General features: G+C 40.6%; 1 protein-coding gene across 9 annotated transcripts in view; it reads left to right on the plus strand.

Annotated features, from left to right (window-relative positions):
- Positions 1-25,366, plus strand: part of nfasca (neurofascin homolog (chicken) a) — a 61,055-nt gene that overhangs the window by 20,947 nt on the left and 14,742 nt on the right. For 2 of the 9 annotated variants that reach the window (XM_044022870.1, XM_044022871.1), the window contains exons 3-26: positions 44-214; positions 3,603-3,620; positions 4,344-4,449; positions 6,875-7,071; positions 7,510-7,632; positions 8,615-8,785; positions 9,615-9,662; positions 12,413-12,524; positions 12,646-12,830; positions 13,292-13,423; positions 13,692-13,835; positions 14,019-14,130; positions 14,230-14,396; positions 15,156-15,303; positions 15,629-15,753; positions 16,577-16,618; positions 17,068-17,169; positions 17,600-17,797; positions 18,414-18,484; positions 18,566-18,788; positions 18,979-19,094; positions 19,196-19,406; positions 19,628-19,750; positions 19,985-20,158. In XM_044022870.1, the coding sequence (XP_043878805.1) occupies positions 121-214; positions 3,603-3,620; positions 4,344-4,449; positions 6,875-7,071; positions 7,510-7,632; positions 8,615-8,785; positions 9,615-9,662; positions 12,413-12,524; positions 12,646-12,830; positions 13,292-13,423; positions 13,692-13,835; positions 14,019-14,130; positions 14,230-14,396; positions 15,156-15,303; positions 15,629-15,753; positions 16,577-16,618; positions 17,068-17,169; positions 17,600-17,797; positions 18,414-18,484; positions 18,566-18,788; positions 18,979-19,094; positions 19,196-19,406; positions 19,628-19,750; positions 19,985-20,158 (3,142 nt within the window). In that variant the 5' untranslated portion in view covers positions 44-120. Of the gene's footprint in view, positions 1-43; positions 215-3,602; positions 3,621-4,343; positions 4,450-6,874; positions 7,072-7,509; positions 7,633-8,614; positions 8,786-9,614; positions 9,663-12,412; positions 12,525-12,645; positions 12,831-13,291; positions 13,424-13,691; positions 13,836-14,018; positions 14,131-14,229; positions 14,397-15,155; positions 15,304-15,628; positions 15,754-16,576; positions 16,619-17,067; positions 17,170-17,599; positions 17,798-18,413; positions 18,485-18,565; positions 18,789-18,978; positions 19,095-19,195; positions 19,407-19,627; positions 19,751-19,984; positions 20,159-20,546; positions 20,574-24,172; positions 24,461-25,094; positions 25,218-25,366 lie in introns of all 9 variants that reach the window. The other 7 variants (XM_044022873.1, XM_044022868.1, XM_044022867.1 and 4 more) reach the window with 7 other exon arrangements.

Below are 25,366 nucleotides of genomic sequence, written 5' to 3' on the forward strand. Positions count from 1 at the left end.
ACTCTACTATTCCGTTTCCTAACCATCTGTCTCCGTGTCACAGGACCTTGGCACGGCTGTCGGAAGAACCGTTTAGCCAATCAGAAGAGGTGAGAGGCGAGGTGAGCCAATCAGGGAGAGATGTTGGGGCAGGGCGGGCATGTGGCCCTGGCTCGCCTCTCATTACTGCTTCTACTGTGGCGTGAAGCAACACTCATCGAAGTCCCACAAGACCGTAAGTCATCATCAGATCCACTTCAACTCCAAATGCTGCAGCAAATGGTTCTTTAATAAAACTTGTAAACGGGAGATATGATCAATAGATAATTTGATAGATAATAGATAAAATTTGTGCTTTAAGTTTCACCACTTTTACATAGGCATTGTTAACACACACACACACACACAAGCACACATTCTGTCCATTATGACATGCTATTAAAAAGATTCCACAGGGAAGCATAAATAGAAGCACAAATGAGAAGGGGAGAAGTTTCGTCTTTCCTCTCTTTTTTTTCCTCTCAATACACACACACACCTTCTTTTTTAGTGGGGAAACGCACACACGCACACAAAGATGGATGTTTCTCCATTGTTTTATGAAAAATTATTTTAAACTGAGAGAGCACCAAGGACACCTGGCTTGTATGCCCCACTTTCAGTGGGAAAACAGAAAGTGGGCCTTATTTATCAAACTGTTGTAGAAAAGATGATTGATGAATGTAGGGGCTTTTTTGGCTATGTATGTATATGTACACATACATTCACTACTCAAACATACAGTCTTGTATATATTTTAATGCAGAAATGTTGCTGATTGTACTTGCTGCCAAAACACTACACTCACTGGATTTGCATGTATGATTTCAGACACGATGTGAGATTTGATTGTTATCTCTGTTCTTGTTCATATTTATAAATGCCAGTTCACCGTATGCACAGTTTTCAGTTGTACATTCATTTCATTAATAAGGGTCACTGTCCTCTGTCCCACTGCTCCCCATGGTGCCCGCACTTTCTGTTTTTTTATGAGCCCGACCTTTCAACCCTGGCCTTAAGATGCTCTATTGATCCAAACACACACACACACACACATGCCCACACCCTGCCTAACAGAGAGAGCATTAAGGATGATACACTTAAAACCGTGTGACCTCTCCTGATGTGTTTTCCACATTGTCACCAGCTGAGCCAAAGCTTCATTAATATCATCTGGTCACTTCTAGAAAGGTCATTTCCACTTCAGTAAGGCACACATGACAATACAGCATTCATATCATGTATGGTGACTGTATTAGATATTAGAACAAATACAAACAAAATGTAAAATCTGACCTAACCCTAACCCATATAAAACTGTATCACATTTGACTCCAAATATCATCCATTTGCCTTAATAGTCATTAAATCAGTCAGACTTTATTTGTATAGCAGTTTTTGTTTAGAGTGCTTCACTGATGACTGACAGGCGTCATCCTTCCATAACAATGACCCCATAGGTCGTCTGTGCAGCAGCTCATTATGGCCTGTATTCAGGTTGTATTATTAGAAGACCTCTAGTGGAGATAGTAATTATGATAGGAGCAAAGGAGGAAGTCCATTGACATATATAGAGAAATCCGAGGTCAAAGGGCAGAGGTCAGGGTGGTGGATGGGTGGTTTGACAAAGCATTAGAATTTGATCATGAAGAATGATTTTTATATTAATTAAGTACATATTAAAACCACAACTATGGTCTTTGCTCAGCCTGATGTTATCGCTTGCTGTGCTGATTGATGTAAGTATCAAGTATGTGCTGTTGCCTTATGTTCCTCCCGCTGATGACACTGAGTCAACAAATCTGACAGTGATGTGACCAATTGGCCCCGCCCCCTCATTCAACACTCCCTTTTACTGCAGTCATTCAAAGCAATGGTCTGCTGGTGGACTGTCCCACTTCACCTGCTGCCTAAACCAAACCCAACCAAACAATGACCATTCATGAAGTTAAACGCTTGTTTATTGTGCATCCCATAGTTTTGGCATTGCAGGACGATAAATATACTATAATATAAAAATATGGTAAATACAGTATTTGGTCAATAGTTTTTACTTACAGAATAATAATAGTAGACTTTTCTTGTCTTGATTATCCACTCAAAGTGCTTTCCACCACAGTTTTCACTCATGCACTCCCACTCACAAGGTATTCATAGAGCATCTATATGCAGTGCTCTTTCAAACATCATTCACAATGAGGTACCAGGAGCAATTTGGTGTGAAGCGTCTAACCCAAGGACACATCGACGATAGGAGCTAGGAGATCATATTTATTACAATTTATGTGTGGAAGTCTGCTTCATAAAATTTTGAAATATCCTTCTCAGTTTACGCATCATTTTACCACAGGTTACATCAAGATGTTTTAGCACACTATTCTAAGAGTAAAGTGAATGCCTATTTTTCACAACATTATAAAGTGCATGTTGATCATTCACCACTTTCTATTGCAAGTTAAGACATTATTTGAAACAGAAAATAATGCTGTAGGAGAGATTCAACTCCTCAAGACTCCTCCCCATGTCGGAGCGAACAAAGGCTCCGCATGCTCTTTAGCTGATGGTTTAATTCGGTCGACAGAGAGAAAAACCCCCACCTGCTTGGTTTTCATTTGTCTACTTATCTGCTTCACAGCAAACCGCACTATTGACCTTTAATCGATGAGCACTTTCCACACATCCTCACGCACATGTCCACACACTCACATTAGATACATCTCCACATGCATATGGTGAATAGAAGCCCACTTAAATTCAGTAAATAGATGTATGCAGTTGTACAAGACAAAGTATTGACATTTTAAAACAAGGATATAAATGCGTACATCTTAATTCATCTTATTTATTCAAGTTTTTGATTTCTTTGTTTATTTATACAAATCTATTTGCATTATTTTAAATGAATCAATTATATCCAAATGTTACATGCTCTTTTTTCTTATTCATCTATTCTCCTGTTTAGGATTATTCAATTATGTGTCACTCTTCTTTCAACATGAATACAGGATATTACAGTACCACTGCAGGCTAGAGTAAACAGCCATGCTTATGAAGCTTTAAAAGCAATTATTAATGTTCTTTTCTTTTTTGTCTAGATGATTAATTGTCAACAAAACAACCACTGTGAGACTGTCAAAACACTGATATTTGAGTCAAATCTGACCTGTATGTTGTTTTTTTCTCTTTCTCACTGTTCACCTTTTGCTGATATGGGAACTCCTTACAGGTGAGTCACCAGTCACTGTGTCTCTGTTTCAGTCTGCATATCATATTATTTATATGACTACTAAAGCAGTTTCATAATTTCTAGTCAACATAATGTATAATGCTATGCCAGTGGTCCCTAACGGTTCCAGTCCAGATTTCCCTTCAATTTACACATCTACTGACATAGTTCCCATCAGACAAAACTCATCTACTCCAAAGTGGACGCGACCAGCTGGCAACCACTGAGCTTTAGCATGATAACTTATTTATTTAGAACTGATTTATAACATGTTGTGAATGTCTTTAATAGAATTAACACTCACATTACAATTTGTCCACTTGTCTCTTTGTGTTTGTGCCTTATGTTGGACTAACAGCAAAGATCCAGCAAGACAGTAAGTGTCCCTATAACACACCACTAATAATGTTCCTGTGCCTGTAGCTGAGAGTTTGTAGTGCTGCAGTATTATGTGTTTTATTATTAACTTAATCTATCACATGTGGGCAATATGGGATCAGCATCAGCATTAGTACTGTAAAATAGATTGTACAAACTTTGGAAACTCAAAATAAGGTCCCTTACAACAGATACAGTGTTACTTCAGACTATGAGGTATTTGCATAATAGTCAGTACATTATCTTATACAGCTGATGGTGCTGTGTGTGACCCCTGCATCAAGAACACACAGAAGAGGTGGAGACATGCTTAGTGAAAACATGGCTGCCAGCAGGGAAAAACAGATTTATCCTTTTAAGACAGAGAACACTTAAGCTGATTTAATGAAGTGTGTCTGAAAAATCCATTGGTGTCCCTCAGCATTGGCATATGTGTCAGTGTACCTCACACAAACTCACACACTTTAAGAACCTAAACACTTGAAAGCACACAAGTGTACACTTGTTGACCAAATGTATTGGTTTACTAAACCTTTCCCTTCTGATGTCTCCCCACTTTAGGAAAGCTGTACATAACTAACTATGAGTAGACTTTGTTGTCTTGAGCATTCTAATTGCACAGTGACAGGGCTGTGTGTCTGCATGTGTCTGGATATGTGTGTTCATACTGTGGACACAACCTCACTTGTGTCGCCCTCTCTTTGCCCCCTTCCTCCCACAGTGAAGCAGCCCCCCACTATAATCAAACAGTCAGGGAAGGACTACATTGTCGATCCCAGAGATAACATCATCATCGAGTGTGAGGCCAAGGGCAACCCAGTGCCTACGTAAGCATTATGCACACACACACACACACACACAAACACAAACACAAACATAAAGTGTTGTGTTTCCATGACATCAGAGGTCATTGCATTGATTTATATGCATATACATTACACATTCTCTTACCTTATCCTTAAATAACCTACACCTTGTCTCACTTAAGGTAACCTAAGTCAACCAAACCTACACCAAACCAGACCCCTACACCTGACCCACTCTTACCTACTAAACCTAACTTAATCTACCCCAACTTTCTCTCATAATCATGACTCATTTCATGATCCTAAACTATAATATTTCTGCAGAGTCGGAGCTGGTCATAACCATATTTCTCATGGTGTATAATCCATACTGTTCACTGACACTCACTGCCCTTCTCTGTGTTTGTTTCTCGCCTCTTCTTTTGTCTGTCCTTGTATCTCCTTGTCTGGCTCCATCCAGCTCAGTCCTGTGTCACACTGAGAGACTTATGAGGAGTGACAGTGTCAATCAAATTTGTTCTCTTGCCTGTCCTCTTCTGTCTGTCTGTCTGTCTGTCTTCCTGCCTGCCTGTCTGTCTTTCTCTCTCACACACTCATAAGACTGCAACGATTATTCAGTTAATCCATAAGTGTTTTTTCAATCATTAAAACAAGCCTTCTGGTTTTCCAGCTTCTTAAATTTGAATATGTTCTCGTTTCTTTGCTTCACATAACAAATACATCATTAAAACCGAATCATTTTGATTTGTGGACAAAACAAGACATTTGAGAACATCAAAATCTCCAGTTGTGGTAAACACCAATCTACATTTTTTAGCATTTTCTGACATTTTACAGACCAAACAAGTACTCGATTAATCAAGAAAATAATTGTTAGTTGGGGCCCTGCTCACACAACAACACCGTTTCATGTTAGCACCCATTCCCTGTTCACTTACGTCCCCCTTGACACAAGTGTCTTGCCTCCAAGCTGCTTTGCTGCCCTCTAACGAACCTTTAAACTCAACATGACACCTGCCTGCCTTCTACACCATCAGTGTCACAAGCTGTCAACACAGAGGCAATTAAAAGTGCTGCATAACATTCTCTCTTTGGGAAAGCAGAGTACTGCGTTCTACATGTACCTTCTTTTAAGAAAAACATCTCCTGTCGTAGTTGAAACACTTCCAATAATCAGAATACACTGATGTTCCTAACTACTTGCCAGGTTCATAATGATAAGTGTTTTTCTCACAGGCGATTCAGACATGATGTAGTCAAGTTCTGCTCCATTTTTCTTTCTTTATTGATGGCTATCAGGTCATGTTTTCAACAAATAACATAAACATTTGTTGAAAAGAACAAATTATAGGTGTGCTTAAGGAAGTGTAACCCAGCAACCTTAGTAGATTATAATACAGTTTCTCTTTCATCTTCATGTCTTCATCTAATTTCACATTGTTTAGCCCCACATACAGAAAAAAACATGCACATCCACATATTAAACCCATATTAAGATGTATGCTCAATCACATGTGCGCACATGCATTTTAAGTGCTATTCACACACCTACAGAAGTGGAGCAGACACACGCACACACACTGATGCTGGGTCTCCAGTGATTACATCAGCAGGGGTTTGACCAGCTCAGGACAGTGGTACATTGTTTTTCTGGAGACAGATTGGCTTTATATAAAGACACACATGCACTCATACACACAAACCGGCTCTCCCTTTCCCAGGACCGTCATTGTGCTCTCGTAATGCACTTAGTTGACTATTCATGCTCATGAAACATTCAGCGAAAGAGATCGTTCACGTATTCGCTCACAATTGGCCTCTCACTACACAACTTACGCCACAACACAGCTCTGGTCTCCGGCGCTTCTACAATGGCCCATTGTTTCATCTCAGTGCTACACTGCACCTCAAACACACAGACTGTAACTCGCTTAAAGATGACAGGAAGCATATTTTGTAAATCCACACTGCAAACTTAGTTGGTATATATTGACAGGTGGGGTCTAATCAGGGAGTCTCTGGATGTAGTCTAGTAAGTGAAGTCATTGTGGAAGTTCCTGAAACCTGTTGTCTCTTGGATGTCCACCCACTGTTTTGTACATAAGTCCATAGGAAAATGAGCCGATTCTGCCTCAGATATTTTCACTAACTAGTTTCAGGTCTTTTCCAATACAGCATGATGTCAGTTCAATCACTACATGTGAGCGTGGACACCCCTGCTCTTCTAAAAGAGCAGGTTACTTTTAGTTTCAAAACACCAACATGGTGGTGGACAAAATATTACTTTTTTTGAATATAAAATATCAAAATCCACTCATCCACTCAGACATTTGAGATTTTGATTGGAGGTTGAGTGGGTGGGGAACTAGATGAAACATCGGCACTTCGTTTTGGCAGAACAACTTCACATCAACGTAACACTTTCTCCCTTTGTTTCGTGTGTCAGGTTCTCATGGCGAAGGAATGGAAAGTTTTACAATATCGGCAAAGATCCAAGGGTGACGATGCGAAAGCGCTCGGGGACGTTGGAGATCGGTTTCCGTAGCGGAGGACGACCAGTAGACTACGAAGGAGAGTACCAATGTTTCGCCGCAAATGACTTTGGAATGGCTATGACCAACAAAATCCTCCTCCGGGTCTCGAGTAAGAACATCCAAAAGTTATAACACATTTTAAAATGGATAGCTTCAATCCAGCAATCTGATTGCTAGTGTTGTATATTTTCCATGTCATTTTACATTTTCCTTTTTTGTGTAGGACACTAACTATGTGTAATTGACAAACCTGATTGACTGGAGTCAAATGGAGGCTTTACAAAGACTTTTAAATGAGATTTTTGCCCCATTTCTGTGATAAAATGACAATACACTTTAACCTTTTGTGAGCTATTGCTTAACTTTGATCACTGACCACAAACGACTCACCAGTCAACTGTAAAGAACAATATTTACAAGCTCAGTAATGATTAGCACATGAGAAAATGTGTGCTTTGCTTTGTGCTGTGATGGGAATTGTTTTTCCCTCACAATTATATTTCTCACCTCCTTTCCTTCCCTCCTACTTCCCTGCCTTCTCCTTCAGAGGCTCCTCTGTGGCCAAAGGAGGTGCTGGAGCCAGTGGTGGTGACTGAAGGCTCCCCCCTAGTTCTACCCTGCAACCCCCCACCTGGTCTTCCTCCTCCGTTCACCTTCTGGATGAACAGTGGTGAGCATTAATAACACTCCAATGTTTACTCACACAGAGACACACACACACACACACACACACACACACACAGTGTATGTCTGGACATATCCTGCAGTTGTTTTATGCATAAGTGTCAGGACAGTGTGACGGTGAATCAGCATTCACCCTGAAACTAAGAAAGCTAAATGGAACTCAGCCATCACTGATTTGATTATTTAGTTACACATTTGACCTGTCAAAATGGCTGCTGTGCAAAGGGCCTATTTTGACCCTTAATTTTGATCGGCATCACCCAGAGATGAGGCCGAGCATTCACACACAGGGAACAGAGTATTCTCATTTATTAAAACGGATTCATCAGCAATATGGTCCTATCCCCCTATATTTACGTGTACTCCACCCACTCTGTGAACAGACTCCATGATGTGCACACAGTCTTACACTACATGCTCACATCTACCACAATACATTCCATCAACATGTCAGCATACTAATTGGTCCTGAGGCACTGTCTTGACAACCATGTGGCTCCTGTCAGTCTTTGCAGTTATAGAGTGTGGATGACGATGATGATGATGAGGATGTGTCTGGGTGTATGGTATAGGTAGAGTGTAGGGTTACTAGAGCAGAGCAGAATAGCAGAGTGAAGAAAATAATCTATGGAGCTATAGTGGTATTAAAAATGTTTTATGCTACTTTCATGATGATCAGTTGGCAGCAAACAGGAGGACGTGTGTGAATGGAATCATATACAGTTGATTTTGATCATAAAAATCAATAAAGATGGATTGGATTGGATAAGTCTAAAACAAATGGCAAGTTCATGTGATATCGACTGTGGTTCATAAAAATGTGTTTTATTCACAATGTATAGGAGGAATAATACACTACCTATCATTTTATTAGCAACATCATTGGTTGTAACATGTAACATTAACTTTCTTTCTTCCCGTCTTCCATTTCTCTCTGTCCTTGTCTTTTCTTTTCTGGTGACTTCCAGCTATGATTCCGATACCACAGGATAAGAGAGTCTCCATGGGATTGAACGGAGACCTGTACTTCTCCAATGTCATTGGTCAAGACTCTCACACAGACTACAGCTGCAATGCTCGCTTCCCCTTCACTCACACCATCCAGCAGAAGAACCCGTTCACACTCAAAGTTCAGAACAGTAAGTAGACAAGTTGCACACGTGCATGCACACACACATGGACCAATACACACACAGCTGCAGATTTCATACTGACTACTGCAGTCGTTACTATTAAGCACCAACACCACTGCAGTCAGTGTGGTCCAGTTCCCTCTGCTGTATGTGTTTTGATAACACACCATATATACAATATATCGCCATCTAGAGGTAATGACATGACATGAGAAACATCAGGTGTGAAACTTGTACCCCTACTCCTGCACATTTGAAAAATACATGTATGTGTTGGTCTGTCTACTTATATGCCAGTTACAAAATGTAATCAGGCTGTTTACAAATGTTTTTTTTTTGTTTTTTGCGTACCCCCTGCATCAGAGGTGTCAAACTAGGGACCTGTGGACCACATGCGGCCCCCCCAATCAATTACTTGCGGCCCACGACTGCTGCCAGCACAGTGATAGAAAGTAGACAGTACTAAATATGTTTTTTTAACTTAATTATATAATATACAAGTGTATTTGGTGTATTAATTACAGTTATCGACGTTATTATTTTAAAATTTAAAATTTTTGATCACTCCAAACACTGTATGACCAGAATAGACGCTCATTGGCCCGTAGGTCTTTTGAGTTTGACACCCCTGCACTACATCACTTTGCATACCTCTGGTACCCCAATTTGGGAATCACTGCTCTAGACAAATGAAGACATTAAATTTTGAATTATTTCCATGTAATGCAAAATCTGCTACCAACCATCACGTTCTCTTGTATTTTTTTTATTTTTTTTTTTTCTTGGACTGATAGTCAACTGTGTGTGTGTGCCTGTTTTGTTTTTGTTTTTGCAGAGGAACCATATAATGATACATCTTACAATGCTACTGACCCCTATGGTGGTGAGTCACTTACTGTTAGGACCGATCCACTTCCTGTCCACCTGCTCAATCATATCCTGCAGTAACTACAAATACTAACCTGCTGGCTCAGTGAAACTCAAGTTGTCCACTGACTTGATCTAACCTCCTACCTGGTTTCTCACATTTCCAGAGCTAGAAATAGCACACTATACTTAAACAAAATGCAGTCGATACATTTCACCACCTCTTGTTGACCCTCTTGTCAAAGCTTTGCTGCAAAACACAAGACGTAGTTGTCTGTTGTGGAACTGTGGATGTTGACTGTGATTTTTATGTCATTTTCCCAAGACTGTCACATTAACTATGCATCAAATTACTTAAGAGTCAAGGAAGAGAAGGCCTTTCTCTGAAAGTAAAACCTTTAGCTGGATGCTTTGTTTCACGTTCCTACGACTTGTCTGGTGCTGTGCTCAAGTAATATTCAAATGTGCTCATTTCATGCAAATAGTAAACAACCCTATTTGAACGCAGCATACATGGCCCAGTGCTCCCAGCTGTTCTCAAAAGCAACAAACAGACTGACGGCCTAAACAGAGGCTATTTAATAACAAGTGTGAGATAAGTTTCTATTCAAGACGTCAGTACACTTGTATTTACATAATTAATTAAGTTCTAATTGAATACCTTTGTTTCTTAGCATCTCATAAGGCTAAATTGAATGAATGCATATTGGACCTTTAAATCATAACATCTGAGATAAGTTGTGTGCCTGTTTACACTGTAGATATGTTTTAAATGAAAGCTTATGCTTTCTCTGATCCTAATATGTACTCACATCAAACCAGTCTGTACTCTGGTCTCTCAGTGTTCAGTAATCACACCTAATGAATAATGATTTTGTATTTAACAAACAAATTGGCCACAATGCAAGTGTATTGCAAGTAGATGAAATGAGGTCTGTATTGATTATGACGTGCAGCTATTGAGCGAGTCCATAGCTGGAGGGATTTGATCAGCTGAACTGGCAGCATATGTGGTTGTGGGTGAAGTGATATGCCCCTTCGGGAGAATATATATGCTGTGTGACAGTGCCAGGCTTGTATGTTTGAAGCCCAGGAGGAAAAAAAGATACCAATAAGGCTGCAGCACTGAGAGGAATTAGGTCACATGATGAATATTCAGTCTGGATTCCTGCTGTGGTCATTAATAGTCATATATGTATGGAAATAAGGTTTCCCACCCCCTTCCTCTGCGCTCATGCGCAATTCAATGTAAGTGTGGGCAAATAATGAGGGCAGCTGTCGAAGTGTTTACACCACCACTCAAACACACATTTATGGGCACATGCTTGCTACTTTCTTCCCAATATCTTATGAACATGCCTGTCTTTTATGATGGGGTGGGCTCTCCTGATTCATCAGCACGCACTTTGGTGTTTCGCCGTTGACTGTCTGCGGCTCCCTTTTCTGTGCGTTTCCTCTTTTCATGTTTCTTCTCCTTCCAGTGTAGTGACTGATAACAGATCTACTCACCCACTCTCTCATGTCTGTGTGTCAGTGGAGAAGCTGATCACTAACAGATGCTTTAATCCCACACAGGCTTCATCTGCATCATAAAAGAGGCTAATGCTAATTCAATCCCTCTCCCTTCCCAGCAGGCTGTAGCTTTCCCCAAACTGGATTTGGTGCCCATGAACAGCACATTTGTTATGATTTGGGCAGCCTGGATTGGTGCTGTTCCAATGATCAAAGATCTAGAGGAATGAGGCTGTATAATAGAGGAGCATTTTAATTGGTTCAGTCTGAGGTGTGATTGCAAATAATTCTGAATTATCATTGCCAATGCTGCATAGAATTTGATGTTGCATGGGATAAACCTAAGCCCAAGCTTAATGTCAACCCAGATTCCTCTCAGATTTTTACAGCTGGAGCATAATTCTAAACTCATTCTAAAAAATGATTGGGGGAGACATTGTCTTAAAGACACCAAATGGTAGAATTAACACAAGCAGTCACACACTTATTAAAATTAGACTTAATATAAATGAGGGTTGATTTTTTCAAAATAAAAATGCTACCCATCACATCCATAGCATCTTCATATTAGTGACCAACAATACTTAAGCGACGATGGCTCAGTGGTAGAGATTGTCAACTGGACAATTTAGGGTTCGATTCCTGGACCCACTAGTCTACGTGCCAATGTGTTGTCAAGTTTAAAAGCCATGTTAAGTGTAAGCTATTTTAAGATCATTTGTTTGTGTATAAACTGCTCACTCCCTCACATCAAATTCCATAGACACACACAGGTTTTGTGTGCGTACCTGAGCTATCCCCTGCTTTGTGATCCTCATCCACCCTAATTATAAAAGCCTGCGTCATTCTAAAACGTCTACTCATGGCAACCCAGTATATGTTGCGACTGAGTCTACGTTCATCAATGCCATGACCCTAAATCTACTTGAATTAGACTTCAGCCTTAATAGTAGTCTTTGCCTTCTCTGTTCCTTTGGCAAACACAAAGTGAGATCAATGGCCATGCTGTTGTTTCTGTGTGTCTTAATGATGACTTCCTGCGAGACATTAACCCTGTTTACAGGACAGAGAGATCCAAAGCCTGGAGGAGACGGAACACAGCCACAAGGAAATGATGAGAATAATATTGTTAGATGTGTGTCAGTGCCAACAAACCAGATGTTAAGCCCCTTGAAGCAAATTGTAGACATCTTGGATTAGATTCTGAATGTTTTTTTTGTTTTTTTTTAACTTCTCCTCTTTCCTCGTCTTTAGGCCGTAAAGTAGTGGAGACTACACCCATGTTCCTCACCCCGTCAGGCACTGAGAGCTCCAAGATGGTGCTACGAGATGAGCAGCTGCTGCTAGAGTGTATCGCTGCTGGACTGTGAGTTCTCAGAAACACACAAACACACACACACACACTGCAATAATAATGTGACACAATGGTGAAATAAATATTCTGCCATTCATAAAAAATCTGGATTTGTGTTGCTCCTCCTCTACAGACCAACGCCCACCATCAAGTGGTTTAAGAAGGGTGGGGACCTGCCAGGACACAAAGTGAAGTTTGATAAATTTAACAAGACCCTGAAGATTGTCAGTGTGTCAGAGGAGGATGCTGGGGCTTATGTGTGCATGGCTAACAATCGTTTAGGCAGCATACGCCACACCATCTATGTCGAAGTGAAAGGTGAGGTTTTTGTGTTTTTATGTCTCCACTCCGGTGAGTGTGGCTGCAGGAATTTCAATTTCAGCTTGCCTGTTTGTCTGTGCATGTGTAAATGGTAATGGCCTGCTCTTGCCCAGTGCCAATACAGAGTGGTTTAATAATAATAACAACTAATACACAAAACTGATTGATACTTGTAAACCTGAAGAAAAAAAAACTCCTTGAGAGGATGATTTCAAATTAGACAAAAATGTGCTATTGGACTCTATTGACTTTGTAGATTTAGGCCAAACATTAGGTGACCTCACAAAAGCTATATTTGGCCTCTTGCACAATAAATTCTTAAATCAATATGCAAGTCTGGAAAAAACATGTTGGAAATTGGTTATTCTGTATTATCGTACTCTACTGTATTTTTAAATAGTAGTATATTAACTTGTGTTTAAGTGCACTGTGCCAACTTTACTTTCTTTGTTCTTCAGCGGCTCCTTACTGGCTAGACAAACCTACAGACCTGGTGCTTTCCCCGGATGAGAATGGGCGGCTGGTGTGTCGCGCCAATGGGAACCCTAAACCTACCATTCAGTGGCTGATCAATGGACAGCCTATAGAAAGTAGGTGTAGTTTAGAGGTATACAGTATGTATCAGCTCCACATCAGTAATCCAGATATTTTGGCTTTACTTTTGGTTGCTGCCAAGTCATCCATTTTATAGATTTCCTCTTGTGTTTGCACTTAATATCTTTCAATCGCTAACTGTTATATATATATATATATATACATATGTATAATATAATCTATTATCCAGTGTCTTAAAGCATAGTCACATATACAATGACCTTTTCTTCTCCTCTATTCTCCTTCCTCCTTTCCTGATGTCAGCCTCTCCCCCCAACCCCAGCACACAGGTGTTAGGTGACACCATCATCTTCCGCTCAGTGCAGATGGGAAGCAGTGCTGTCTATCAGTGCAACGCCTCCAACCAGCACGGTTACCTGTTGGCCAATGCCTTTGTCAGTGTTCTAGGTGAGACTGATTTCAAACGTGGTGATCATCTGTCCACCGTAGCTTTGCTCTTCACCAAGTCCTAAAACCTCTGTTAAAACATGACTGTGGGGATTGTAGTTAACTTCTTTGTATTTTGCATCAAGTACAGTCCTTGGTAATTATGAAAAAGTTGATATGTAATCCAGATTCCCTCTCCTGTAGACATGCGTCCGAGGATGCTGGGCCCTAAAAACCAGCTGATTAAAGTTGTTGAAAACAATCGCACCTTCCTGGATTGTCCGTTCTTTGGTTCCCCTCTGCCTGAGCTTCGTTGGTGAGCACTGCTTGCTTTTTATATTAATATACTGGTTTTGGTATCATGCTTCCAGGTAAAGTCCAAGGTTGTGTTTTCATATTCTCTTATCATTTGCAGGTTTAAGAATGGACAGGGCAGCGGGCTGGATGGTGGTCAGTACCGCGTTTACATCAACGGCACGCTGGAGATCAAAAAAGCACGAGCAGAAGACGAGGGTACCTACACGTGTGTGGCCAGCAGCATCCTGGGCAAAGCTGAGAACCAGGTTCGCCTGCAGGTCAAAGGTCAGACATTATGTCACTGCTGCACTCTCAGCAAAACTGTAATCACCATCAGTACAACTACAAGGCAAGATATTGACTCTGTAACCACACAGGATGATAAACACATCTTCCTGTGTATGTGACACATGCAGAAATCAGCTCCAGCTGGTTTTTTAATGAAATGATTCCCTTACCTTGTGCCAAACAGCTTGCATTGTTGGATGATGTGCAAACCTGCCTCATCCTCTGTTTACAACAGTAAAAACCGATTTTAACCACTTAGCAAACGGCTCACCATATAAAATCTACACCACACACACACACCAAGGTCCATAGAGAAAATCTGTGTGTTCAGCTTGCGAGGACATGGGCATCATTGGTCCGTAGCTGCTACAGCTACATTGCCAGACTTTGAAAATCCTGAACTGCTACATTAAGGTAGAACTGAACTGAAGTAAATACCAAGCCAACTAATCTAAGATAACTTAATTTGATCATTTTCTGAATGGAGCTCACTGGCATCATTTTCCTGTTTTACAACAAAGTTAAACAGGATTTTCTATGAACAACCTACAGTGTAGTACAGACTATTTCAATTTCATTCAAATTTAAAGTCCAGAAAAGTTTTTTAAAGGGCAGACGCGACTCATTGGTGTGAGTGGGCCATTGTTCTATGGTCTATGATGTCAACCTTTTGACACTTTCTACCACTACCTCTGCTTGTGTGATTTAATATATTACATGTGTTTGTCTCCAACCTCACCAACCTGTCCGACTCAGAGCCGACACGTATCGTCCGAGCCCCTGAGCACGAGTCGGTCACCAGGGGATCCACGGTTAGTTTCAGCTGTAAAGTGAAGTCTGATCCCAGCCTGCCTGTCACTGTGACCTGGACCAAGGATGACAAGTTTCTCTATTTTGGATGGAGGTATTGGCATTTAAAGATGACCTTAATTCATTTGAATGAACTCTTATAGATCTGTCAGGTCAAAACACCACAAACATATCAAGTTCCACTTATCTGCACAAATAATTGAAGTAACTTAACATTGAAGAGTCAGAGTTCCTTTCTTTGCTTAGTGCTTCATTGAATTGTACAGATTATATTTGTATCATTTGATCACTTGTTGTCAGCACTCTCACCGTAGCCTGTCTTTTTTTGAGTTTGAGTTTATGTTTAATACACTTACTTATCTTTAAACGAGGCTGTTATGCACAGTAACGTTTCATCATTGACTGTGTGTGTCTCCCAGGCTGAAGAAGGACGATGACTCACTGACCATCAACAATGTGAATGAGGGTGATGAGGGAACATACACCTGCACTGTTAAATCTGAGATAGACCAGGACTCTGCCTCTGCCCGCCTCACTGTGTTAGGTACACACACATTCAGAACAATGCTGGAGAAAACCTTGTGCTTCTGTTGAAAATCATTGAAAAAGCATTTCAAATGCTACTTTAGACAGAAAATAATTGAATTAAAGTTGAATAATTAAAATGTATTTTCAATTGTAAAATCTTTTAAACGATTGTGCAATTGAAAACACATTTTTATTCTAGTATTGTAAAATTAATGTGATTTATTATGTTATTATTGTATTCATTATGTCTTTACATATACATATATACTCATGATTGTAGCACAATTTCATAGATATTTGAAATTGTATAAAGTAGCAGCAGGAGTAAACATATTAAATTTCTTGTTTTTCAAATACTGCACAGTTATAATCAGAATGTTTGATTTTAGTGGTTTATGTTGTCCCTTCTTCACACTGTAGTGCCGTCAAATGGAAATTGTGTGCATTTCTTTGTTGATGCAAATTACTACTTACTGATGTAGATTAACTTTAACTTCATGTACTGCTTCTAATCTAACAGTTTGCAAGCAAAGTGTTGAGACACTGTAGTGTCAAAGTGAGGTTGCACTGCAGATTGTGGTAATTGTTTTGACTTGTCAATGAGTTAATAATGAATTTATTCAGATCTGATATTAACATTAACATCATGATTGAGTGATGTGGTCATGACCAGGTTCAGTTTTTAGTGAAGTTCACAGATGAGAATTGAAGTGTGCAGTTAAAAAACAAAAGAGGCAGAGATTTGACAGTTGTGCTCCTTTAATACTGATTGGTTGGTAGACTAACCCACTATCTCTAACCTTTATACTCACTTCCTGGTCCTTGATCCTGCCTCACAGAGGAAGCCTTCAACCCCTCAATCTATAGTGCCTTGCCTCCAGGTAACACACAGCTCAGGTGGAAATGTCTTTGTCTTTTCTTTCCCTCCTCTTGTTTTTTTTCTTATGCTATCTCTTCCTTTTACAGTGTTGTAACTCTCTGTCTCTGTGTTATTACAATAATATTTCATGTTTTTCTCATAATTGTCTTATTACACAGTTTATCTTTTATGCATGCACCGCAATCCATCCTCAAATCAATTTGTCATTTATTTAAAGTACAAATTCCTGAAGTATACCCAGCGAACCTAGAGGAAAGATTCAGACCTGGAGACTTAGATATGTTGTACAAAATCTGGAAGTGTGTTTTAACTCAAGACTGAATGACTGATCACTAAAACTAAATGACATTATGCAGAATAAGCAAAGCGTTTGTAGCATGCAGCATGTGTGTGTACTCGTATACAGTATCTGCCATGTGTCTTGTCGACTCATTTCCTGTTTCTCCGCAGACCGCCCAGACCCTCCCATGGATCTGGAGCTGTCAGACCCAGCAGCCCGCAGCATTCGCCTCACCTGGATCCCTGGAAATGAGCACAGGAGCCCCATCAGAGGTCAGTGCACACACTCACATACACTGTCATTTTATGATCGCTCTCCTGGTCATTTAATTGCAATAGTTGTCTTGTAGTACAAGCACACATACGAGTTATCTTTACCATTATTACCACTATTGTACCATTGTACCTCTATCAGTAACAGGGGCCAATTTCTAAGATGTCACTCTTCTGTCACTGTTAGCAGGCAGCAGCAGTCAATACTCGCCGCCACAGAAATGGTGGCTCCACTAGATGGTGCTAGATCTGTACATAAAATCCTAAATCTTTACAATGCTTAAATGCAAAAAACATGAAGCCACAGCTGAGAGTGCGAGCTAGAAGAGACCCAGAGATCTTGGACAACCTTCTGAATTCATTTAATAACCTTTTACCCCCGAGTTACAGGTGTTGTAACAATAAATGTTCTTTGTGTGTGTCTCTGCAGAGTTCATGGTCCAGTTTGAAGAGAACCGCTGGGAGCCAGGCAGGTGGCAAAACCTGTCCACTTACCCTGGGGACCTCAACTCTGTCATCCTGCAGCTCGCCCCCTTTGTCAACTACCAATTCAGGGTCATAGCAATCAACTCAGTGGGGCAGAGTAAGCCCAGCAACCCCTCACCCAGATACAAGACCAGTGGAGCTGGTGAGAAACACTATGTGTTCATATTTGTATAAAAACAGAGAATGAAGTGTTTCCCACCCTTGCCTTGGCTAAATGAAACTTGTCTGCCCTCTGATCAGGTATAATCATACTTTTCCCAAAAATTTGATTTTCTACATCAAGGACAATTAAAGGTCCATTATGTAAGAATTATTGACATCTAATGGTGAGACTGTTGAGGGAAACAAATGATGACTCCACTCCGCTCTCCCACTGTCTGCCATTTCATTCGTCTTCATTGGTTTATACATTGGGTTTTTGTTGGCGGAGACATTCGTCTTTGTTTACAGAGTAAACTTCTGCTTCAAAACGCACATTCATCAGACCTGTTGGTAATATGGCGCACTAGATGGCAGCCTCCATAAAGCAAGTAAAGTACACATAAAAGTCCTGTAGCTATGAAACCAAACTATTTCTTATTTTAAAGCTATTAATACATTGAGACAGTAATACTTTTGGGTAGATTATTCATTTACTGCCAATGAAATGTTCCACACTATACCCTTATACTCTTCTGATGGAATCTTGAGATGGTAATTGTTGATATTTGATTGATGTTGATGTTTGAACCAAGTGAACTTCATCTTTTTCAAACAAGCCCCGGATGCCATTCCCAGAGGTCTCCGAGGATGGGGTTCCAAAAACGACAACATGGAGATCACGTGGGAGGTAAAGCATGCAAGCGGTGTCTGATGGAATCCGTGTTTACAGTCAGTGTGTGCTCACAGTAAGGTTTTGTTTGTTCTCCAGCCTCTGCTAGATCTGGAGAGAAATGGTCCAAACCTGCACTATAATGTGTGGTGGAGGCTGAAGGATACAGAGGAGGAGTGGAGTAATGTGACCACGGAGGGCACCAAACATGTTGTCCACAACACAGAAACCTATGTGCCTTATGAGATCAAAATCCAGGCCAGAAATGATTTTGGACCAGGACCGGAGTCTAATGTGGTCAATGGATACTCTGGAGAGGACAGTAAGTAGAAAAACACTTGATATTACAGTTCTGCAAAACAGACAACACAGATGTTGAATCATGTATAATATAGATGATGTTACTTTGTTGTCTGTTCATGACGGAAAAACAGAGGCAGAATGATGACATGAACGAAAACAAAAATCAAAAAAACTAAAGCATGTTGTCTGCTCCTTTTTTTTGTGTTCAGAGCCCACCGACGCTCCCAAAGACCTGCGGGTATCAAAAGTCAACAGCACTGAAGTCAACGTCCACTGGAAATCTGTGGACCCAAGCTCTGTCCTGGGAGAGTTCAAAGAGTACAGAGTGAGAATGCCTGTTACTGTGATACGTTCTCCTGATCCTCCTTCTGATAGCTACTCTTTTTAATCCCAATAAACGCTGCTTCTTCTCCTTCCTCCTCCCAGTTGTATTACTGGCGTGAGTCCAGTCTAGTCCCGGGTCTGTCGGTCAGGATGGAGAACAAGACCAAAGGCTTCTACAGCACCATGCCCGAGCCGTCTGCCACCCTCACTGACCTGGTGCCCTACTCTAAATATAAGATGGTCATGGTTGCGGCCAACAATCGCTTTGAGGGTCCTCCCAGCAACCCAGTGGAATTCACCACCAAGGAGGGAGGTGAGGATGCCAGCTGCTACATCCAGAAGAAGACACTGATACTGGTCATCATGTAGTTTCAAAGACAGACCACTAATAATTTATTAGGATCCCCATTAGCTGTGCCCTAAAGCACTGATACTCTTCCTGGGGTCTATATATTATGCAGGTTTCCAGAGGGATATTTAGAATTTAGAATTTGAATTCTATGATGTTCTTTCTGTTCCAATCATTGTGTTTAGTTCCTGATGCTCCAAGGTTCTTCAGGATCAACCGCAGGAGTTTTGACACACTCTACTTGGAATGGGACAAACCTTTGGAGCCCAACGGCAATCTGATTGGATACCAGCTCAAGTATCAAACAGGTGAGCTGCTCTGGTTTGTCAAGAACGAAATATTCAGACATCATTTTTTAGGAGCTTAGGCAGTTCCTAAATGAAGAAAGACCATGATAATTCCCAATACACAGCAGTCTAGGAAATCATCCATTTATAAAAAAAAAAAATAAAAATACAGTATGTGTGTATGCTTCAGCATGTAAAGTAAGAAGTAAGAAATCTATAACTACTTGCGTTGCGTGTGTGTGTGTGTGTGTGTAGTCAATGGTTCCAAGGTAGTTCAGTCACACCTGCAGACCTTTCTTCCAAATGCGACACACTTCACCTTGCGCATGCCGGACCGATCCGTCCACTACAAGTTCTTCCTGTCAGCACTGACTCAGGTGGGAACAGGCGAGGTCTATGCTGAGGAGTCTCCACACTTTGCGAATGAGGGTGAGTGTTTCTACATTTGATCCTCTCCATGCCATAGTTACAGCAATTAGCTACAAGTTTGTTTTCAAGAATTAAAACTGACCTTACAAGTTGAAAGGGTCAGAATCTACCCACTTTTAATGTTTTAATGTTTTATCTCTTCAGCTTTTTTGATATTGTCCCCTGAGGTTTTGCCTTTCATCATATATGGCACACATTTTTTTGTGGTTCTCACAACACTGAACAATAAATGTTGTGGCTAATTTAACTTCAGAAACATTTAATGGTTAGATATCATTAAGGTAAGAGAGAGAGAGAGAGAGAGTGTGTTTCTGCCAATCTTGTTGTCCCTCCCTCTCTCTCTGACACCTCTCCGTTCTCTCATGTCTCTTGTTCTTTGTGTTGGCAGAAAACGTTACTGATACTACAGGTCTAGGTAATGGGGAATGAAAAGCACAGTTTGTCTGCCTGTCAACCCCCACACCCCCCCACCCTAACCTTCTGTCCATCTCTCTGTCCATCTAAACACTTGGCAGCAGTGCAGTCCATGTTCAGTTCCTCTCCTGCTGTCCAGTAAAGTGCAGCTCTACCACCCCCTGCAGCTCACACTGGCAGACTACAAACTGCTCCATTTGCTTTAACCCCTGTAATGTAGCATGTGGTTAGGAAATAGAGTCAGACAGGAAAATCTTTAGATGGATTTGTTGCCAAGTTATATGCAGTTACAACAATGCACAGGCACAATTGATCCTGTATTAATAGGTTTGATTCAGAATGACAGGAATAAACATCAAAGTTACTGTATAGCACTTTTAAATATCTTACTACAACTTATCTCACCAGTTAACGAATAACTTAACAGATTAATTAATTGACTACAACAGGATAGCATACAACATGCTATAACCTCCAAACAATTACTGCTTATTTTTGTACGAAAAAGGCTAACAAACAAGCTGGTACATTGCTACATTGATAACTAATAAATGTAGACCGCACCAACAGTAACACATATTTCACAAAATAGTACTTAAACATAAACAGAAGAATCAACTTAACTGTTAAACTGTTTCATAATGATAGTGAAAGCTACTCAGTCTGCCTGGGCTTCCTGCAGGGGTCATGGCCTAGTTGCTTATTTAACCTCACTGTCCATTTTGTGCAGCCTTTTTCACAACCACCATAAGGTTTTAATGTTTCACTCACATTGGCCCGTTCTGAGTGTTGAATACATGCCTGTAGATTATTATAATTGTTATAATCATTCTTATTTTTAACAATAACAGAATTCAACATTTTGCTTGAGGTATCTAAAATTACTGTAAGTTTGAGAACCTCTGTGCTAGCTGACATTGCATCAGTATAATTATCCACACAGTCACACACCGCACTGTGATTCCTCTGTGATCCTGGTCTGAGCTGCCGCGAGATTTGATCGTACGCTACGCCAACGTCCATATTGATGGTTGTCGATCTTTGCGTGGAAATGAGCGCATATTACACCCAGTTGTTTGTGTACATTTGATAAATTAGGGCCATTGAGTACAGGATCAAGGCGCAATAGAGATATGGCCCCTACCTTTAGTCTTTTAAGATTACAGAACTATGTAGAAGTTGTTTGTTTCCAAACCCTATCACCTCAATACTGAGGGAGAGAGCTTTTAAACAAGAGTTCAGTGTGTCATGTGAGTTTCTCTAGCAGGATAAATAAGGGAATGGTTCAGATTTCCCAACTATAAGCTTCTTAAGAGTAAAATTTTAAGTTTAACTTTAAATATAGAGCTTTAAATCTAATAATAAATACATTTCTCTTCTCTGAGAAACACATTTAACACTGCATTTTGGCAGCAATGTAACTTATTAGTATGATAATGTATGATAGGTACTTTTAGGTACCAAGAGCCTAACAAGGGGCCTTTTTAATTGTGTTCTTAATATTACAGGGAGCAAATGCCATTCACTCTCACTTTTACTTGTACAGTACAGTATATAAAATCCAGATGCAGATGCGCAACCTCTACTCCTGATGATTCAGCCTCCAGAAATGCAAGTAAGAGGACCTTTGTCCAAGCATTTCTTGTAAAAGGTTTGTTTTCATCAGAAATATTTGAGCAGGTGTTATGTTAATATACAGCACTTTAGGATATTTTTTGCGATTAAAGTGTTTTATCCTATCTAGATTAGTTTAAAATCACTTTTGTAATAATAATAACAACAACAACAATAACAATAATAATAATAATATACAGTACATATAATATCCATATATCTACATCTGTAAACTACCTAAAATTCTTAGATTTATTAAAATTACGACGCAATTTAGAAAAGGCTCTAACCGAGAAAATCTGACAGAGTCTTTGCTCCTGGACTGAACTGCTGTCTACAGTCGCACACTGTTTTTCTTTCTTTTCTAATCTGCTTCCTTTCATCTCTATATCTTTCCTCATTGTGTAAACCTATGTTTGTCTGACAATGTGAACTGTCAGGGATGGAATATGCCCACTCATCGCTGGCTTTAAATGCCTTGATTCCCATTTATACTTTTAATTTCATCGTTACACATACACACCCTGAAGAGGTGCGGCAGCATCTTCCCATAAGCCCTTTACTCCCGCTTTGACCCGAGCCAGTCCCTGATGGTGCACTTTTACATTTCAGCATCACTGCCTCTTCTTGTCTGCTATGAGACACAAGTTAGTCTTGTGTTGCAACTTAGATTTTCGGCCTGATGTCATTGGACATAATGTCATGATAACGCTGCTGGTGTGGGAGTGAGTGAATGATGAGACAAGGTGCATGTCCTTGCATTGGAATGTCAAGAATTGAGAAACATTCTTAGAATGACTGTGCCGTGGAGAACAAATCAGCACATGGCTTGCCTGCTCTCGTTCTTGCTTTTTCAATGTTCATGTCACTGCCATCTTTATCCACTGCTTGTGCACTGAGTCAGTACACACTGGGATTTACAGGTAAGGTGGCTTGAAAGTTTTGGCTCATCTGGCCTGTGACACTGCAGCTATAATGGCTCCTTACATTCTGATGTTTCCTTCATCCTGTCCTACTTTTGTTTTCCCCCCTCACATGATGGTTTGAAGGCATGCTTGGCATACAGCCTGGAAATACAAGCATGTTGTATGAGGGAGATGTTTGGGGTGGGACATTTGTACTGGGACACTTCATGGGCTGGGGATGATCTCAACTTCTCAACAAAGGTACAGTATGAGCTGAAAGTGGAAATAAGAGAGGACGGCTATGGTGTCCACAAAACAGGAGAGACAAACAAATGTCTCTCAGAACTCTTTGAATCACTGTAATGGCAGATAAAATATAATGAACATGATAATCCATATTATATTTTTTGTGTAAAAGAGGTTCTATAAATATAAAGTCCTAAAACTTTGAACTCAGTAAATAGAGTGGCACTAAACGGGTTTGGAGTGACACAGGAGTGGTTATTCTTCCATGGAGTTCACCATGTTGTACCACCATCTTTGAACAGTTGCCCAGAATAGACCAATAAAATGTTGGAGCAAGCCACCTTGATGCAAAAGATATTCAGTTGGCTGCAACATGCAGCTTTACATGTAGATGCCACTAAATCCTGCACACTGGTCCTTTAATTCCACCGAGGTAACATCTGATGTCATACTTATGAAGTATTGAGTCTCCTGTCTGTGGCTTGTTAGTGGCCCTACTGTCTCCTAGTGAGTTTTTCTATTTGATCCTCTGCAAAGAAACATGGTGGCAGATATGTAATATCAGCATTTGTCCTCTCGGTGGCAGTAGCATCTAAGTGTATGCAGCCCATTGACGGGATGAACATTGTGATCATTTGTTGACTGATGCTGACTCAAGTCAAGTGTGTAATGTGCTTGCTTGTAGGGAACTCCCTGTGTGTTTTACCTTAAGGGCTCCACTGACTTTCTCCTCTTTGTGTGTGTGTGTGTGTGTGTGTGTGTGTGAGAGAGAGAGAGAGAGATGATTCTGTTGATTTGTCTAACCCTCTGCTCTCTCCCCCCTCCTCCCTTGTAGTCGATCTTACCGACGCCTCTGTGGCCTCACGTTTCACTCCTACTCCTACTCCTCTTGCTTCTCTTCCTCCTACAACCATCACGCCTACAACTATTAGCACCTCAACTACTACCACTCCTACTACTACAGCCTCTACTACTACTACTACCACTCCTACTACTACTACTACTACTACTGCTACTACTACTACACCTTCTACTACCACCACCGCCACTCCAACTGAGGCGACAATGACCAGCACACCTCCTGTGCTGGTCACCACCAGGCATACAGATCAGAACGTGTTGGGTACATGTTATTGCCCCATTGTGGTTTTCTACCCTCTTTTTTAGTGTTTTAGTTTGCCATAACTGTCCATTTAAGTCATGGATAAAATTGCCTTCTCCCACCTGACGAAACAGGAAACCACATTAGGGCTGCATTCCGATAAGCTGTGCTGTACCTGCTGTTAAAGAAAGTGGGGAATTACTTCAGAATATTGGAATGTAGCCAGCAACTGTCCTCCTGGTCAGGAAATGAGAATCCAGACTTCTTTTATCATGAAATGAACATTGATAATTTTAACACTCTTGGAGAGTGCAAGCTCTCCTGTTTGTAGTGAGTGAGGATTGGGACTGAGTTCACCATTTTATCTTGGTTTCTTGGTTCACTCTAAACCAAAAGAAAACATTGCAGCTTTTTTATGACTTGGAAAATGAACACTGGAAATGTTCTATCGAAGAATTTCCTGTCTATGTTCAACAAATTCATACTTACTTGTTTTTGGTTTTCAGTGGACCAGGGTCAGCATCAATCCTTATCAAACTAAACTAGTGGTAGCACCATAGATGGCTCTAAATGAAGCCCTGTTTGTGACTGTGCCCTCTTTGCCCCTTGCCTCTGACCTTTAACCCTTTACCCCCTGACCCTCCCTTTTGTGTAGTGGTCCCTGGGCGGAAGATCTGGAATCTGACGGTGGAGCCTAACAGTAACTACGCTAACGTCAGCTGGAAACACAACTTCCCTGCCGGCAGCAGCGAGTTTGTGCTAGAGTTCACACTGGACAGTAAGAAACCAGACCAAGCCCATGATGCTGCCAAATCCAAAATCTCTATCTGACCTTAGTCATTAGTAAGTTAAGAACAAAACAACCACTTTAGTTAATAGTTGGAGTATAAGGAGTAGGAGTAGGCATAATGTCAAACTTTAAATTAA

Source organism: Solea senegalensis, linkage group LG4 (assembly GCF_019176455.1).
Source record: "Solea senegalensis isolate Sse05_10M linkage group LG4, IFAPA_SoseM_1, whole genome shotgun sequence".
In the NCBI taxonomy this organism is placed as follows: Eukaryota; Metazoa; Chordata; class Actinopteri; order Pleuronectiformes; family Soleidae; genus Solea; species Solea senegalensis.